At 36.3% G+C, this 18787-nt stretch overlaps 3 protein-coding genes and 1 gene segment (V, D, J or C); 3 read left to right on the top strand and 1 right to left on the bottom strand.

The window, feature by feature from the left end:
- LOC121523649 overlaps positions 1-18787 on the bottom strand; it is an 820099-nt gene that overhangs the window by 215426 nt on the left and 585886 nt on the right.
- The window catches only part of LOC121523651 (immunoglobulin kappa light chain-like), an 813481-nt gene that overhangs the window by 210564 nt on the left and 584130 nt on the right, over positions 1-18787 (top strand). The window lies entirely within an intron of this gene.
- On the top strand, positions 5-7550 carry LOC121523609 (zinc finger protein OZF-like). Its single transcript, XM_041808547.1, has 2 exons — positions 5-137; positions 5808-7550. The coding sequence occupies exons 1-2, from the start codon at positions 113-115 to the stop codon at positions 7073-7075; spliced, it is 1293 nt and encodes a 430-aa protein (XP_041664481.1). The 5' UTR covers positions 5-112; the 3' UTR covers positions 7076-7550.
- Positions 11586-18227, top strand: LOC121523543 (gastrula zinc finger protein XlCGF57.1-like). Its single transcript, XM_041808466.1, has 2 exons — positions 11586-11679; positions 15305-18227. Exons 1-2 carry the CDS (start codon positions 11655-11657, stop codon positions 17194-17196), a joined length of 1917 nt encoding a protein of 638 aa, XP_041664400.1. The 5' UTR covers positions 11586-11654; the 3' UTR covers positions 17197-18227.

Here is an 18787-nt window from a genome sequence, read left to right as displayed (position 1 = left end):
CTAGCTTCCGGTTACCGTTAGCGTCTTTGGATAATCCAGCGTCCTGAAGCTGCAGAGAAATCCTGGAGAGCGTTCAGAGTCGAGCTTTCTGCGACTCTTGGATGAGTGAAAAATGTCCGGGTTTCAGGTTATTTCAGGTTTGTTTTTTTTTTTCTATAAACTTCTATAAACAGAGAGCTGAGTCTTTAGCTAACGTTCACATCAACACAGCTCTGTGTTAGCCACAGCTAGCTCCTGAAAACAGCATCACTTTTTCTGGATTTTAAAACTCTTTGCTGGAAGATGTTTATTGGTAAAATGTGTTTTATAGAACTTATTTATAGTCACATGCTGAGATACTTTAAATGTATTTGTTTGCTTGTAAATTCGAAGCGTTTGTACGTGTGTGAGGTTTGACTTCCTCTACTCCTCTGCATCTTTGAGGTTTAGGTGTGTTTGTTTTTTATCATGTTTAAGACTGTAATAGCACTGATTGGTTTTATATAACGTGGTTAAATAAGTAAAACCGTAAACATAAATCTGTGGTTTGTGGTAGAAATATAAAATCGAGCCTTAAATCTTCTTTAACACATTAAACATCATGTAGTTGATATACTCATGCATCCACATGGAGCTGGAAAAAAGTTGTGCCATAAACACGATCGATTTACTTCTATGCATTCATCATGGAGATTTTCAAGAACGATTTCAGAGAAAAATTTACAGTTTCAGACATTTGTTGTAATACCAGTGTTGTAGTAATTGTTTAGCTGAAGACAGCGTCTCACAGTAAATCCAGTATTGTTGAAACTTGAGTGGAAAATTCAGATATAACAAAACGAAACAAACAAAACAAAAAAACAAAACAAAAAAAAACAAAAAAAAAAAAAAAAAACAAAACAAAACAAAAAAAAAACTCCATAAACAACGTATATTTTAGGTACTCTGCCTTAAACTCTACATGGCAGCACTTGCGTCCAATTGGACCTGAAGCACTTGATGGCACTTACTGATGTTGTTTCTTCTTGTCTAGATCATTGCTTGTGTTGTTCTTGCTCTCAAATGTACGTCGCTTTGGAGAAAAGCGTCTGCTAAATGACATTGTAACATTGTAACATTGTAACGTATAAAAGATAATGTGTTGAATCGTAAGGTCGTACTCAGGGAACTTTAGAGAACAGAATAATTTCTTTTTTCCTTACATACAGGCAAATCATGACTAGCTGCAACGTTCCACTTCTGGAGTATTGAGAAAATCTCTTGTGTGCATGTTCAACAAAAAAGGACATTAAATACTCTTTCTTGTATCCTGCCTTGCTAAAACTGCTGTTTCATTGTCCCGTGATACTGAGTTATTTTTTAATGACATCGAGTCGTCTCTGTAAATCTCCAGACAGTACGTCTCGATAGAGTTATGCCTTTCCTTTTCATGATATATTGACTACAGCTGAAACCAGAACTTTACATATACCGTATAAAAAGACACACACTTTTTTTTCCCCCTCCTCACTGTCTGACATTAAATCAGACAAAACTTTTCCTGTTTTAAGTCAGTTAGGATTACCAAAACTATTTATATTTGCTAAATGCTAGAATAATAAGGGTGAGATTTTTTTAGATAATTTTTTATGGCTTTCTTCAAAGTCAGATGATGATGTCAGGGCTTTGGGAACTTCTGATAGGTCAATTGACAACATTTGAGTTAATTGGAGGATAATTGTGGATGTATTTCAAGGCACACTTCAAACACACTGCTTCCCTGTGAGACATCATGGGAAAATCCAAAGAAGTCAGCCAAGATATCAGGGAGAGAATGGTGGACCTCCACAAGTCTGGTTCATCCTTGGGTACAATTTCCAGATACCTGAAATTACCACGTTTAAACAACTATACACAAGTATAAACACCATGGGAATGTCCAGCCATCATAATGTGAGTATCAATCCTAGAACAAAAGCAAAAGACTTTGTGAAGATGCTGCTGAAGCTGATAAGAGAATATAATTATCCACAGTGAAATGAGTCCTGTACCAATATGCGCTGAAAGAAGCCATTACTCCAAAAGCAACATAAAAAAGCCAGATCACAGTTTGCTAATGCACACGGGGACAAAGACCTTAACTTTGGAGACATGTCCTGTGGTCTGATGAAACTAAAATTAAACTGCCTGGCCATAATGACCATCAATACATGTGGAGGAAAAAGGGGGAAGCTTGAGCCTGAGAACACCAACTGTGAAGTATGGAGGTGGCAGCACCATGTTGTGGGGGTGTTTTGTTGCAGGAGGGACAGGTGCACTTCACAAAGTAGATGGCATCATGAGAAAAGAACATTATGCAGATATATTGAAGCAACATCTCAAGACATTGGCCAGGAACTTACAGCTTGGGTGCAAATTGGTCTTCCAAATGGACAATGACCCTAAGCATGTGCCAAATTAGTTACAAAGTGGCTTAAAGACAACAAAGTCAATGTTTTTAAGTGGCCATCACAAACTCTTGTGGGAAGCTTGTGGAAGGATACCCAAAACATTTAACCGAAGACATACAGTTTAGAGGCAATGCTACCAGATACTTAGGAAATGTGTGTAAACTTCTGACTTTGTCAGACAGTGAGAATAAAGTTGTCTTTTTAAACAGTGTATGAAAACATATGGTTTCAACTGTAGCATACATTATTTAATTCAATATCATCAATTAGTGGCAGATGTGATGTATTTTGGTTCCAGGCCCATGCTACTGGTCATCATAGAAATGTTTAATGTCTGCTGTAAACTGGCATGCAAAAAACAAATATTTCTAACAAGATTAAAGGAGACAAAAATTCGTGTTTGCTTTGTTGGAACAACACTTTAGACCAAGATTGGGGGAACTTTGGTTACCAAGAGAGCTGCGTTAGTTTGATTGTCAATGCCAACAGGCCAAATTGTGACTAACTGTCAAATATTCTCGATATTCTCATCAATTTAAACATTGTGATGATAATAATTCAATGGAAAGAAAAATGCATTGCTTTAATGATAATTTATTTCTCCAACATTAATACTTTTAAGCTCAAGTGCAAATAGAATTTTTTGTTTTAATGAGAAAAATGGAATCAAACCATTTCAAGTGGCTTTTTCAGTGTAGTGAAAATGACAGTTACTTTCTATTTTAAAATATTTTACTTTACTGTTACATGTGATGCATAGAAGAATGTCTGCCAGAAACAAATTAGCAAATTAGATCTACTAAATTCTTTCAAAGAACTAAACATACCTGTGATCAAATAAAAGAGGAATGTGTCTCTTCATGTTTTGTCATATTGGTCCTTGGAATTGACTTGGCAGGGCCATGAAGGAGAAATTTTATTCTTTATTCAACCAGATGAAAACCTGTTAAGACTGAGACCTCCTTCACAAGGTGATCTGACCAAGAGGTCAGCAGCACGCCTCATCAAAAATGTTTGTTTAACTCTTTTGTCTGTAATCTGTCTCTTACATGTGCATTGTTTTTACAAGGAATGCTGCTGACCTCTTGAGGTCAGCAGCATTGAGGTCAATTAAAGTGCAGTAATTTAAATCACAGTTACAATTCAAAAACACAGGCACTGTTCCATGGTCTTGTGTCGTATCATTTTAAAGAAAATTAACGTTTTCAAATAAAATGATTTCTGACAGTTTTAAATCCCCAAGTGATTGTACTTGAGGACTTAAAAATAAGCCAGGTCATGCATCTCATAAATATAACACACAAACCAACCAAAGTTGATTCAGCATCTAAGACTGGATATGGCTGGATTCTCTCCACTGTTTATGATAAAAGTGCAAAATCAGGGCCATTACCTGACTGCTTAGGGACCATTCAATCATTTTTTATGTGTGGAAGATTAAAGTCTCTTGTCATGCATAAAAGTGAGAAAGTCTAAAAATATCATTATTGATTTTTTTTTTTAATTGAAGATATAACTGCTGTTAACTGGGGCAGATTTCAACTAGTATCCTCTGTTAATGATGCATTGGATTACCTTTATACAGAGCTCAAACAAGATGTTGATGGACACCCCTTCTGAACAGCAAAGAAGGGTAAATGCAGTCATTAACCTAAGATTAAACTGACCCAATAAGCCTCTTTAAATAAAGGGATATGCATGGGGGAAATACTTTTAGTTTACAAAGGACATGGCTGACTTGAACACATAAACATCTAAGTAATACCTCTGCAACTAAAACAAGAAATGCAAAATCCAGTTATTCTAAAGACAGCATTGCTAATGATTTTAACAACCCCATACAATTTTGAACACTGTCAATAGCACAATACATAAACCTTTAAAAAGCTTCAAAATACACAAGAGATCAGTGCTAAAGTTTTAAATGATCCCACTGTGATTGTTGCCTTCAGTCAGCATTTCTCCAACATTTGTAGCTCTAATTCTTCAGCAACTTCTACTCTTTTAGTCGGATCAGTCCAGGTCATAGATGGGCTCATGTCAGTCAGTGGTGCAGGCCCAGATTGTCTAGAGCACTGGTTCTCAACGTTTTCAGCCTGCGGCCCCCAGTATAAAGGTGCCAGAGTCCGGGGACCCCCAGTAGACCTGAAGGTGGATGAACCCAGGTGGGGGGAAAGGGGAGAATTTTCTGGGACCAAGCCAAACTGGGCGCCAGCAAAGTGCAACAATGTCATTTAGCAGATGCTTTTATCCAAAAGCAAGGTACATTTGAGAGGAAGAACAAAAAAAATCATGGTTCATCATAAAGTTAAGCTGTGATATATATTTGATATTTAACCTGGATAACCAGTCTTATCAAAGACAAAAAAAAAATCTTTTCTTAATAATTTATGTAGTGAATAGCCCTCAAAAATGTAATTCCCTTTGTTAAAAAAATAATTAAAATAGGTTAGAACATAGCTAAAATGGGTTAATAATGGCAAAAATGGTGTAAAAGGTGGTGAAATTGGATTTTAAAAGTAGCAGAAATGGGTTAGAAGTGGCAAAAACTGGATAAAAATGGCAAAAATTGACCACAAAAAATGGGCATAAATAGTGGTAAAAGGGAGTTAAAAAGTGGTTGAAATGGCCTGAAATTGGCAAAAAGGGTGGAAATTTGGCGAAATGGGATGAAAAATTGATAGAAACTGGCAAAAAAGGATTAGCTGAGAAAGAAAAATTGGCAGATAGTGGTAGAAATTGGTTAAACTAGCAAAAATGAGCATATCAGATAAGTAAATGTGGTCAAAATGAGAAAATTGTATGTAAAAAGTGGTTCAAGGGGTTTAATAGTGGCAATTATGGGTCAACAGAGACAAAATTAGGCTTAAGTGTCAAGAACTGGTTTAGAAGTGGCAAAAACAGGCAGAAAAAAAGGGGTGGAAAGGGTTTAAAAAGGACAAAAATAGTTGTTAAATGGCAAAAATTGGTTAGAATTGGTTAAAATTGGTGGGAATAAATGATGGAAAGGGGTTAAAATTTGGCAGAATCGGTGCAAAGTGGCAACAGTGTAATTCAAACATTCTCTTAGTTTTTTTAGGGCATTTGGAGACCCCCTTCTAGTGTCTTGTGACCCCCAAGGAGGTCCCCACCCCATGGTTGAGAACCACTGGTCTAGACATTAAGTTCCTACAAACAGCCTTTCATGTTCACTCACTGTCATACTTCTTTGATATTTCTTTACTCACAGGTACATTTCAATTTAGTAGCCATGTGCAAGTGTCATCCTCTTGCACAAATATGGCATTCTGTTTGATGTTAACAACTATAGACCTGTTTCTATAATTGAATGTGTAGCCTTTTTAAATTCAAGTTTTAATATGAAATCAGTTTTCCTTACTGTGTTCTTCTGTATTTCAGTTTTTCCTGAGGAGGTCCGGCAGCTATCAGTAAGTAAAGAAGAGGTTCTCCCTGAGCAGCAGGAGAGAAGCTCCAGTCTGAACCAGGAGATTACTAAGTCTCTGCACATTAAAGAGGAACCAGAGGATATGTGGAGCAGTCAGGGGGGAGAGCAGCTTCAAAAGCCAGAGGATGCCAATATCATAAAGTTCACTTTTGGTCCTGTCTCTGTGAAGAGTGAAGATGAGGTTGAAGCAAAACCTCAGTCCTCACAGCTTCATCAGGAACAAACTGAAGAGATGGAAACAGGGGGTAATGGAGAGGACTCTGAAGCAGAGGCAGCCAGGGACTTGGATCCAGAGCAAGATTTGCAGCCAGAGGTTGAGGTCAAGCTTGAAGACTCCTCTGACCCTGAGACTGATGACAGCACTGATTGGAGGGAGACCAGGGAACACCAGTCAGATCCAAACTCAGTGTGCAACATCAAAAAGAGGAAAATAAGGTCTGATAAGAAAACACATTCCTGTTCTGAATGTGGCAAAATATTTAGCCAAAAAAGTCGTCTTACAGATCATATGAGGATTCACACAGGAGAGAAACCTTTCAGCTGCCCTTGTTGTGGTAAAGGATTTACCCAAAAAGGAAATCTTCATAACCATATGAGAACTCACACAGGCATGAAACCCTTCAGCTGCCCCATGTGTGATAAAAGATTCACCCAACAAAGACATCTTACAGATCATATGAGGATTCATACAGAAGAGAAGCCCTTCATCTGCTCTGAGTGTGGTAAAAGTTTTAATCAAAATAGTCATTTAAGACAACATATGAGGACTCATACAGGAGAGAAACCTTTCTGCTGTCCTGAGTGTGATAAAAGCTTTACCCGTCAAGAAAACATGACCAAACACATGAGAATCCACTTAGAAGAGACACCCTTTCGCTGCTCTGAGTGTGGTAAAAGATTTAGCCTTAAAGAGGATCTGACGCAACATTATAAAACTCACACAGGAGAGAAACCTTTTAACTGCTCTGAATGTGGCAAAATATTTATCAGTCAAAGTGCTATGAGCAGGCACGTGGTTGTTCATACTGGAGAAAAACCCTATACCTGCACCGTTTGTGGTAAAAAATGTAGCCAAAAAGGACATATGATCACACACATGAGAGTTCACACAGGAGAGAAACCATTTGGTTGCTCTTACTGTGGTAAAAAATTTAGCCAACAAAGTCATCTCAAACAACATATGTCAGGTCACGCTAGAGAGAAACCCTTCAGCAATTCATAGTGTTTAAAACAATTATCAAAGAGCTGTATCTGACAGTTCACGCAGCACATAACAGCGGTCATTTTTGGTTAGTTTGATTTTTTTTGTGATGTAAGGTTTGTCTAGTTCTCAGATAATTGTGATTATTTACTCAAGAGACAAGCGTGTTGGAGCTCAGCAGTGTTTGGGAGAACACATTACAAAGCATTTTGTTCATAGTATTCAGATTATGTTTTTGTTGTAACTAGTAACAAAACACATTGTGGAATATAAATAATCCATTATTAGGTACCTTTTTATGCAACCCTGATTCTAAAATAGATGTAAAATAAAAATGAACACAGAATTAAATGATTTGCATATCTCATAAACCCGTATGTTATTCACAAAAGAACAAACAAAATATCAGCTATCAGCTGAGACATTTTACCATTTTATGAAAAATATTAGATCATTTTGAATTTGATGGCAGCAACTCACAAAAAGTATGTATCATTGTGTAGCATCCCCTCTTTTTTTTTAGCAACAGTCTTTAAACATCTGGGAAGTGAGGAGACCAGTTGCCAGAGTTCTGGGGAGGAATGTTGTCCCATCATTATCTGATGTAGGATTCTAGCTGTTCAACAGTCCTGAATCTTCCATGCCAGATAATTTGTTTTATGATGCACAAAATGTTTATTGGTGAAAGTTCTGGTTTGCAGGCAGCCCAGATCAGCAACCTGACTCTTCTACTGTGAAGCCATGAGGTTGTGATAGACCACTTGGCCATTTATATCCTCTCTCCTGTGTTCTTCAATTGATGAATGGCATGTCCTTGTTGGCTGGAAGCTTTTACAAAATTTTACTAATCAACACAGATAAAAAACATTTTATGCCTGTATGTGCATGTGACTGCAGATCTGTGTGCAAACATAGGAGATGCACAGGAGTGAGAAGAAGTTTGACATCAGTGATGTCTAAATGATAATTGATAAAAATAATCTGCTTGGATGTAATACTTAGATACTTTTCAAGAAGATGTTGTGCTGCTCTGAAAGAACCCAAAAAAGGTTATTTAATTGTATATTTAGCACTAATGATGGATATTAAACATTTGCCTGTAACACTAAATACCATGATATCACTTGTTCAGATAGACTGCCAATAGAAATGAAATGCATATGGCTGTAATAAGAAAAGGATGATATCTGGATTAATTTTAAAAATTAAATGGAGGGTGGGAGATATTTTTCAAACTGAATGGGATTTGATGGAAATCTACATTTATTCTACAGACTAATGCTATTAAATAATGATACCTCACTGGAACACATTTTAGTCATTTTTTTGTGAAGGCAGATTTTTATTAAGTGTTCAATGAAAAACTGTCACTACAGTGCTAGGTTTACATTCATGGTTTTACATAAAGCAGTTCAGATCAAACATTTTATGGTTACAATTAAAAGTTGGTCATGTTCAAGGTGTGTGTTTGTACATGCTATTTCTAAAAGTACAGCTGTGCTCATAAGAAATTTAGATAGAAATTTATTTTGAATATGTAAAACAGAGTGCAAAGTGGTCATACAAAGAAAGAAAATAATGCTCATGGACAAAAAAAAAAAATAAAAAAAATAAAAAAAAATACAGTGCAATGCAAATGTCACATGTAACAATTTGATTTACATATCCAAAAAGGAGTGGGAGAAAGAACACACTTATTTAATCCCACCCCTTCTCCATAGTTCACTAATTTGCAATTTTCAAAATTAGAAAATCATTACAGATTATTTCCTTTATCAAATATGTATTTATATGAATTTATGCTTATATAACCTATACCTAAGATTACATACCCTGGCAGGATGTTTGAAATTTTTGCCACTTTTTGGAAATATGACTAAGAAAACTTATTTAATTTAGCAATAGTGGACAAAGAAACTTTATACCATCACATAGTTGAGCTTTATCTTTTAAATTCAATTGTTAACTAAAGTCATTCAAATGGCCCTGAACAAATGTTTATATATCCTTGAATGTTTGAGCTGATGATTTACATACACTAGTTGCCACAAAAATAGTCAACCACCTATTAAGGGTAAGACTCCACATCTTTGACATCTTTAATTGTAATTTGTGCCTGTTTATTAATGGCCAATGATTTTGTGGGGCACATGAGCCATCAGGAAAGCAAAAGATCTGCAAGGAAACATGGCTGAACTGTGTAGGTAAGACAAGGGGTATTAAAAGACTTTCAAATATTTGAAAATGCTGGACAGTGGTGTTCAAAGTCGGGTACAAATGAAGAATTATTGGTTCTATTAATACCAGGCCATGGTCAGGTTGGCCAATAGAGATTTCAGCCTCAGCTGCCAAGAAATATGTTCAGGATGCAAAGGAGAAACCCTTGAGCTACTATAGCTAATACACCTGATTCACTGCCACAAAGTAGTGTTACTGTCTTAAGATCCACAATATGGAACAGGCCCTTAATTTGACAGGACAGCTGAAAAGAAACAGGAAATAAGGATGCTGGGACAGGTTTTAACCTGCAACCAGTGCCCTGGATCCAGTAGCCTATCTGTGTATAGATGCCTGCTTAACCATTAGGCTGGATGTTATCTGTCTTTTCTGTTTCAGTATCTGCATGTGTAAATTTTTTTATGTCTTAAATTTTTCCTTTGCCATAACATTTTCAAGAGTTTTTCTCTCAGTTTAAAAAAAATGTTGTGGCTCTTTTACTCTTAACCTTTACGTTCTGTAGACTGGACATCAAAATAAATTTTTTAAGAGGCAATCATCAAACTTAAGGATCCACCAGAGCCATCTCATCAGCCTCCACATCAACCCTGGCTCTCATCTGGCCACAGTGACTAGGCTGATGTTATTATTGTGGCCATTTTACAGCTTCTTTATTCATATATCATGTCATATTTTTGGTAATAAATATTCAGATAAAGCCAAGTGTCTCTGCAGTTCTGTTAAGGGGTTGGATCATCTGTGAGAGATTCACTATCTTTTAAAGCTGTTAAAACCAACAAAAATCAACTGTAAAGTGAGGCATTAATGGAAGTTGAAAGATTTCTAATTAACAAACCAAACACTGGGGGACATAATGGCACTTTAACTTCTCATTTTATAGCTAAATTTGTTGTCATGATTACTGATAAGAGCAGGAATGTCAAACTCAGTCACAGCAGGGGCCAGATTCTGGATTTAGGGCTAACCTGAGAGCCTAACAGGGTCAACATTTAACCATTAACTGTCAACCACATTTTCACCAGTAATAAAATATTAAAAAAAAAAAAAAAAAAAAAAAACCAGCTCTGATGATAAATCATTTGGAAATTCAGAAAAGTTAAAATTTTGAGTTTAAAGGGTCAAATCTGAGATAAAAACACCAGCTTATTAGTTCAAAAGTGCAGAACACGATATTAAAAATAGAAAAAAATGTTTTTAAAGAGCAAATATATGGGGAGAAAGTTGAAATCATAAGTTTGAAAGGTAACAATACGAGATCAAATTTGATATCACAAGTTTAAAAGTCAAAATATGACTTAGAATTTAAAATTGTGAGTTTCAAAATATGGGATTAAAAAGCCGAAATTAAAGTTGAAAATGTCAAAATATGAGCTAGAATTCAAAATGATGACTTAAAAAGTTAAAAATATTACTTAATTTTTAAACTGGGAGTTTAAAAAATCAAAATATGATATCAAAAGTAAAAAAATGTTAATTTAAAATGTCAAATTATGAGGAAAATTTGAAATAATGAATTTAAAAGTCAAAATATGGGATTAAAAAGCCAAGGTAAGGAGTTGAAAAGGTCAAAATATTACTTAAAATTTAAAATTGGGAGGATAAAAATGTGACATATAAAGTCCAAATTATGAGTTGAAAAAGTCAAAACTAAGTCTGAGTTGTAATCTTGAGATGCAAAACTGAAAATATAAAATAAATACACAAATTAATTTCTTTCCCCACATTCTTGACTTCTTATGAAATCTTTCACTCTTTGCTTTTTCAGGTTTTTATGGCTTAACGAGGATATTTTAAATAATCAAATTGAAGTTTACGTTTTTATACTGGAGGAAATCTGCAGACCTCATACTGGTGGCCGTTATAATACAAATATGATATGATCTTGCGGGCCAGATATAGTTTCACAGGCCAGATTTGGCATCCCTGCAATAGAGGGAAGGGGAACATTTGAGAGCAGTTTTTACCTAGACCAACAGATGTAAAAGCCTTCTCTGCAGGACACAGTTTAGCTTACCTCCATAAACTTTATTCAGCTCTCTTTGCAGTGCTGTCCCACTCCACAAATCAAGCGCTCCACATCCAACAGTTTTCTCTCTTCTCGTGACTCTTTGATTCCGAAACTGAAGGACTGCATCATGATGAGACACTCAACCAACTCTCTGAGTCTGATCAGTCTCTCTAAAGAGCAGGGCTCGTGAGACGCTACTTTTATTCTGAAGGTCAGGTAAGTGAACAGGAAGTTGTGTATTTGTTTCCGGGTTCTGAAGGCTGTTTCTTACGAAACACCGTTAGCATTTTGGGGATGAATCGTTTAAAGGAGTTCTGTGTTGTCTTTCTTCTTTGACTCTTGGATGTTTATAAAATGTCCGGGTTTCAGGATCTTTCAGGTTTGTTTTCTTTTTTCTTCTATAAACTTGTTAACTCTACATGTTCCATGTAGCTTTAGCTAACTTTCACATTTAACGTTCACAGATAGCCACAGCTAGCTCATGATAAAGGTATAACTTTAATTTCCTGAGTTTTGAGCACTGTCTGTTGATAGTTATAACGTATCTTATAGATCGTGTTATTATGAATGAAACCCAGCTCTGAAATGCGCGTATTTATTCAAGATTTAAGAACTTGTTCCATTCAATAGCTCCATTTAGCTTCGTGCATACTGGACTGTGAACCTCGGTCTGTTATTGTTGTAACTAAGTTAGGTGTGTGATGTTGTTCAGTAGTCCTCACTCAAGCGGATGTATAACTCCACAGCCTCTTTAACGTGTCCAGATTGTTGGTATGAGTCCTGAAAGGATCCCAGTGTCTACAGTCTAAACAGGATTGTAGGTCAGGGTTCACCTATTAAAATTTATCAAGGTCAGCTTCAAGAAAATTTCTTCAAGTGAAGGTCTGGGACATCATTGTGTCAAATTTGTGTTATGATTCACTCCAGCTCTTTTTTTTTTTTTTTTTTTCAAATTAAATTTAACCTTTATTTAACCAGGTTTGTCCCATTGAGATCAAAGATAGACACAGAGTCACATTAAGAGTCACCAAGTTTTGCAGTTTAAATCCAGTCTGCAGATTATTCCATGCAAAAGGAGCAGCAAACCTAAATGCCTTCTTTCCCAGCTCAGTTCGGACTTTGGGAACAACAAACTGCACAAACTCAAACGAACCCAACTGGTGCACTCCATCCTTCAAGATCAGCAGAGAGGAAAGGTAGTCCGAAATTTTGCCTAGAATGGCTTTATAAATGAAGACGTACCAATGACCAAGACGAAATGTTCTCAAAGAAGTCCAGTTGACTTTAGAATATAAAGTACAAGGATGAGTCAGAAATCAGCAGTTAGTGATAAATCTCAGAGCTTCATGATACACACTGTCCAACATCTGAAGACTCTGAGCAGAAGCATTCATGTACAAAACATCACCATAATCAAGAACAGGTAAAAAGGTAGACTTGACCAGTCTCTTTTTGACATAAGAAGAGAAACAGGAGTTGTTTCTGTAAAAGAAGCCCAGTAAAACCTTCAGCTTTTTAGCAACATACTGAATGTGCTCCTTAAAATGGTTTTCATCTAATGTGAACCCTAGATATTTAAACAAGGATATCAGCTCAATTTCTTGATCGGCTTTAGTAACAATTTCTCATAATGAACATTAGTAAAATTATACTAATATAATGATAAGCTCACAGATGAAGCAAAGTAAATTATTTTTCTTCAAGTACAGAAGAAACAACAAACAGCTCTTGAAAAGGTCCCATTTATAATATTTATAAAATCTCGGGATCCACTATGTTGGATTTTTGCTGATATTTACAGACTGGTTATAGCCAATACCAATATTTAAATGTTGTTTACACCTAAAACTTCAGTCTGTTAAACACACAATTTTAAGTTTGAGGATTAAATAATAAGAAAAAGACTTCAGCTGATGCAGGTCTGTTGGTCCAGCCTAAAACTCTTCTAACTTATTTGTCTGTACAGCCAATATTAACACCTGGCAGAGGCAGATTTTTATAGCCAAATTCTGGTTGTTGATATCTGCAGATATGGATGATTCAGGATATAGCTAGTATCTGCTGATATTGTTATCATGCCGATCATATTTGTGCAACGCTTATAAATTCAAAAGGCTTGATGTTAGAAAAATGAGACTGATTGTGTCTTCTGAGTTTCCCTTGTCTTTATTTTAAGTGATATATATATATATATATATATATGTGTGTATATATATTTAAACTGTTTAACAAAACATCTCAACACATAAGAAAGCTGAATGACTGTAACACCCATCTGGCTCCAAGGAAAAAATGGTTGGGAACCCCTGCATAATGCCAACAAAAGTACAACACAAATTTTTTTTACCATAAGTAAACAATCCCAACAGTCCAAAATATAACACTAAATATTAAAATATAGAGGGATGCACAATGTTTTACTGAAGTAGGAGTAAAATTAATGGTCTACAAAGTTAGTCAAGTAAAAGTAAAAAAGGAATTTATTAACATGTACTCAGAGTACAGAGTACTGACTTGTCATTTTTGTTGTAATAACAACAATAGAACTCGAATCTCCAACCAGACTGTTTAGATCCTTCGGTATTAACTAGGGCTTGGAAATTAATCGCAAATTTGATTAAATCACAATATGGCCTGCTGCAATTTACAAATCGCAGACATTGCAATATTTCTTTACCTTAAAATATGTCAAAGTACCAGTTTAATAAATCAATTTTTTGCAGTGGCAGAGATTTTATGCACATTATGAAAACATTCAAGTGTCAATTATTTTTATGTTTTACAAAAATCCTCCTTTTTGTTATGTATGTTTTTCTTAACCAAAATGAGTGACATAAAAAATGATAATGCCCTTAAACAAAGCAAATGACATCCCATTTGCAATACGAGCAAAAATAATTGGCTCATTCTATCTAAAACTGATGAAGTCTAGCATTTCTTCACAGAAGTCATACCCCAGCTGGTAGCCAGCCTCACCTCCCCCACCCACGCCGCCTCCTTTATAGCTTGAAGCTTGTTGCACCCCCATATTCAGATGCTTTGGAAATAATTTCATTAGAATTATTTATTGCTTGAATTTGTCAAAAAAAAAAAATACGTAAGATTAACCCAAGAATAATCACATATTAAATCGCAATTGCAATATTTGGGAAAAACATCGCAATTAGATTATTTTTGCAAATCGTTCAGCTCTATTCTCAACTCATGGGTCAGAACCCAAAGTGGGTTACAAAGTAATTTTCAGTGGGCTGTGGATGTGTGCCTTGGAAAAACAATGTGCTGCAAAAGTTTACAATGTGCTTTAATTATAAAGGGCATGTCTACATCTTTTTGGCCTTTCATATGTTTTGTTTTTTCACACTGAAACATTTGGTTGTGATTAAAAGACCTTGGAAACTATCTGTCTTTTAGGAGGTGGTGGTGGGTCGTACAGCCAGACCAGCTGAGAACAACTGGTTTAAGTAAAGGCACACCTTTATAATGAAATTAAATGTAATGGCTGTTTTAGGTGTAAAGTCATTCTCGTGATGTGTACAACTGAGTTTCATAAATAGACAAAGCTGAACTTCTGGCCAGTATCATGTTGTTAGCAAAAAGCTTGAATGCCCTCGTTTTGGCTTTTAGTTTTTATTTTGTTTTCTCAGGACTTGATGTTTTACAAAATTTACTGAAGTACAATACTACTCTCAAAATACACTTTGATTTGATTCAGTTAGGGCTGTGTGTTATGGCAGCTTTGAAATTGAATGACTTTCCATGTCTGCTGATGACAGTGCCAACTATGTGGATTACGAAAAGGGCTGTGCATGCAGAGACCCCACCAGAGATAGGTTAGGTCCAGGATTTTAGATCAGTCAAGTGAAGCAAGGGCAGGCATGCAGGAATGAAAGGAATATGGTATGACCAAGACATGCTTTTTGTGTAAATTGCCCTGTGCTAACATCTCAGTATTACCATTTAAAGTTAAGTGTCAATTTCTCTTGATATGTGCCTCTACTTTATAGAATTTCCAGAGGAGCTCCAGCAGATTTCTTTGAGTAAAGCAGAGGTTCTCCCTGAGCAGAAGGAGATTACAGAGCCCCCACACATTAAAGAGGAAAACGAGGAACTGTGGAGTAATCAGGACAGAGAGCAGCTTCAAGAGACAGAGGAGACTGATATCATCAAGTTCACATTTTTTCCTGCCCCTGTGAAGAGTGAGGATGAGGATGAAGTGAAACCTCAGTCCTCACAGCTTCATCAGGGACAAACTGAAGAGATAAAAGCAGGAGATGATGGAGAGGACTGTGGAGGAGCAGTAGCAGCCAGGAACTCTGAACCAGATGAAGATTTGCAAGAGGCTGAGGTCAAGACTGAAGATTCATCTGAACCTGAGACTGATGACAGTGCTGACTGGAGGGAGAACATAGAACACCAGTTACATTTAAACTCTGTGGGCAAAAAGAAAGAAAAGAGAAAGAGAAGTGATATGAAATCATATAGCTGCTCTGACTGTAGTAAAAGATTTAAATTCAAATGTCTTCTGACACAACATATGATGGTTCACACTGGAGAGAAACCCTTCAGCTGCTCTGAGTGTGGTAAAAAATTTAACCAAAAAAGTAATCTGGCAACTCATATGAAAATTCACACAGGGGAGAAACCCTTCAGCTGCCCTAAGTGCAATCAAATATTCACCAGACAAGAAAATATGACCCGACACATGGTGGTTCATACCAAAGCAAAGCCATTTACCTGCTCTGAGTGTGGTAAAGGTTTCAGCCAAAAAGGAAGTATGACCATACATATGAGAATTCATAATGGGGAGAAACTCTTTGGCTGCCCAGACTGTGGTAAAAGATTTGTCTTTAAAGGTAATCTATCAAGACACATGAGAATTCACAAGGGAGAGAAACCTTTCAGTTGTTCTGAGTGTGGTAAAAGATTTAACTTTAAGTCCAATCTGACAGCTCATATAGCAAAACACAAAGGAATAAAACTCTTTAGCTGCTCTGAGTGCGGAAAAAGATTTATACTTAAAAGTAGCCTGAAAAGACATACAAAAACACACACAGGAGAGAAACCATTTAGCTGCAATGAGTGTGGAAAAAGTTTCAGCCAAATTGGAAACCTGACTATACATATGTTAGTTCACACCGGGGAAAAACCCTTCAACTGCTCTGAGTGTGGTAAAAGTTTTTGCCTCAAAGGTAATCTCACAAAACACATGCGAACTCATACAGGAGAGAAACCTTTTAGCTGTTCTGAGTGTGGCGACAGATTTGCCCAACAGGGAACTTTGACACATCATATGAGACGCCACACAGGAGAGAAACCATTCAGCTGCTCTGAGTGTGGTAAAAGGTTTAGACAACAAGGAATGATGACGAAGCACATGAGAGTTCATACAGATGAGAACCTCTTCAGCTGCTCACAGTGCAGTAAAACATTTAATTCAAATAGTCACCTCATGGAACACATGAGAACTCATACAGGAGAGAAACCATTCAGTTGCTCTGGGTGTGGTAAAAGCTTTAACAAAAATAGTAACCTGACTAGACATATGCTAGTTCACACCAAAGAGAAACCATTTAATTGTCTTGAGTGTGGTAAAGGATTTAAACAAAAGTTGTATCTGATGCTTCACATGGCACATCACAGAGGTGAGAAACCTTTTGATTGTAATCTTTGTGACCAAAAGTTTGCTTGGCTTTCTCAGTTAAGAATTCACAAGTGTGTTGGCAGTCAGGCCCAAGAGAATATTCAAAACCAACCTGACGATAAAAGAGAGGCAGAAACAGGAGCTGATGGAGAGGACTGTGGAGGATCAGATCCAGAGAGACATTTGCACTCAGAGACCAATGTCGAGACTTGGGACTTTTCTGAACCTGAGATCAACAAGAGTGATAATTGTTAGAGAGGGACCAGAGAAAATATATAAGTTTCCCATCATTGTTGAATTAATAAAACAGATCCATCTCTTATCAAGAGGGAGGGTTGATTCTCCTCCATCCACATGTGGCCAGTTCCTGCCCCCCAGGAATAAAATTTATGTTTTGGGCATTAAAATCCAATTTTGAGAAATTGTTTTTGTAAGCATCAACCTCTGAGATCCACTAGACCTGTTACATCATACCTCTACAGCAGATTACTGCTAAAAAATTAACCTTTTTGATAAAAAAAGAGCAAATTGGCTTCAATAATAGCATCAAAAGACATCAGAAAAAAATCAAATGGCAGCAAAAAAGTAGCAACCATGAATAAAAGGCCTCCATCTGATGTTTGGAGGAACAGAGTCACATATGATTTCCACCCAGTATCCTGGTTTGGCAATACACTTTGACACAGTACACCTGATCTTGTTTCCACATTTGATATCCTTCCAGCCTTGATCCTTGCTGTGGGAATCTGTCTCTTTAAAGAGCAACAGATCATTTGACTCAGCTTTTAAATGAAAGCCAGCTCTTGTGGTTCACATTAAAGAGCTGTTTGTCCAACTTGTTTGTGAACAACATATCATTATTCAGTCACCTACCCCACAAAGGCTTATTTGCTAAATAGTATATCTGTGTTTCCATTACAAGCATGTTTATAATGTAACAAGGATGAAAAGCTGTCAAATGGGTGCAGCCAGCATTCTAGCTCAGTAGAGGACTCCTCAAGACCCTTGTCTTTCTTCATCAGTATGATAATATTGAGTATTCATGTTTCAAATCATGTTTTGTTTTCTGCATATTCATGGCATAATGTTCTGTAAGTTTCCACATAATTTAAAAATAAGATAACATACATAAAATTTCTGTGAGTGGTCTGCGCAGCAGCTCAGTGAATGTTTTCTGTTGTAAGACATTTGGTTTTACTTTAAATTATGATTTTAAAAGTGTCAATATTTTATGTGTTTAGCATTTTTTTCCACTGTAAATATTTACTGTCCATTCCAATAACAAAATAAAAGTTTTACTCCCTTTAGGTTTTGTTTTTTCTCTCAGAAACTTTAACTTTGCTCATGTTATTGATGAAGTATTTCAAACATCTCTGACATACCTATAAACAAGTTGGTTTATTTAAGAAGCTTTTAAACAGTCACAATGTTTACTTCAAAAATTAAGTTATATAGCACAAGATGCTTGAAAGACCATCTAAAACACTTACCCTTCAAAACCACAAAGAAAACAAAGTGAATTAAGCCATGTGTCCATGAAGCTTGGGATCAAAACTACAACTGACTACATGGGAGGAGCAAAATGACAGTTCTGACTTTTCTTCTTTACAACTAAAATTTGTCATCTGTCCTGGTTTCTAAACAAGTATAGGGAAGTGATACTTTTGAGATCGGTTTGATCTTTTCTGACATGGGTTGCTAAAGCTGTAATTCACATTCTGACTGGTCCTACATGAGATGGAGATGGGTGCTACTAGAGCAGAGCTCACCGATGCAGGCTGAGTCACTGTGATCTGTCCTCTGGACTCTGAGGATACAGATCTCCATTATTTTCTGCCCTTTTTTG

The sequence above is a fragment of the Cheilinus undulatus genome, linkage group 16 (genome assembly GCF_018320785.1).
Source record: "Cheilinus undulatus linkage group 16, ASM1832078v1, whole genome shotgun sequence".
Lineage (NCBI taxonomy): Eukaryota > Metazoa > Chordata > Actinopteri > Labriformes > Labridae > Cheilinus > Cheilinus undulatus.
The sequence above is the reverse complement of the archived record's forward strand: the minus strand, read 5'-3'. Positions and strand labels throughout refer to the sequence as shown.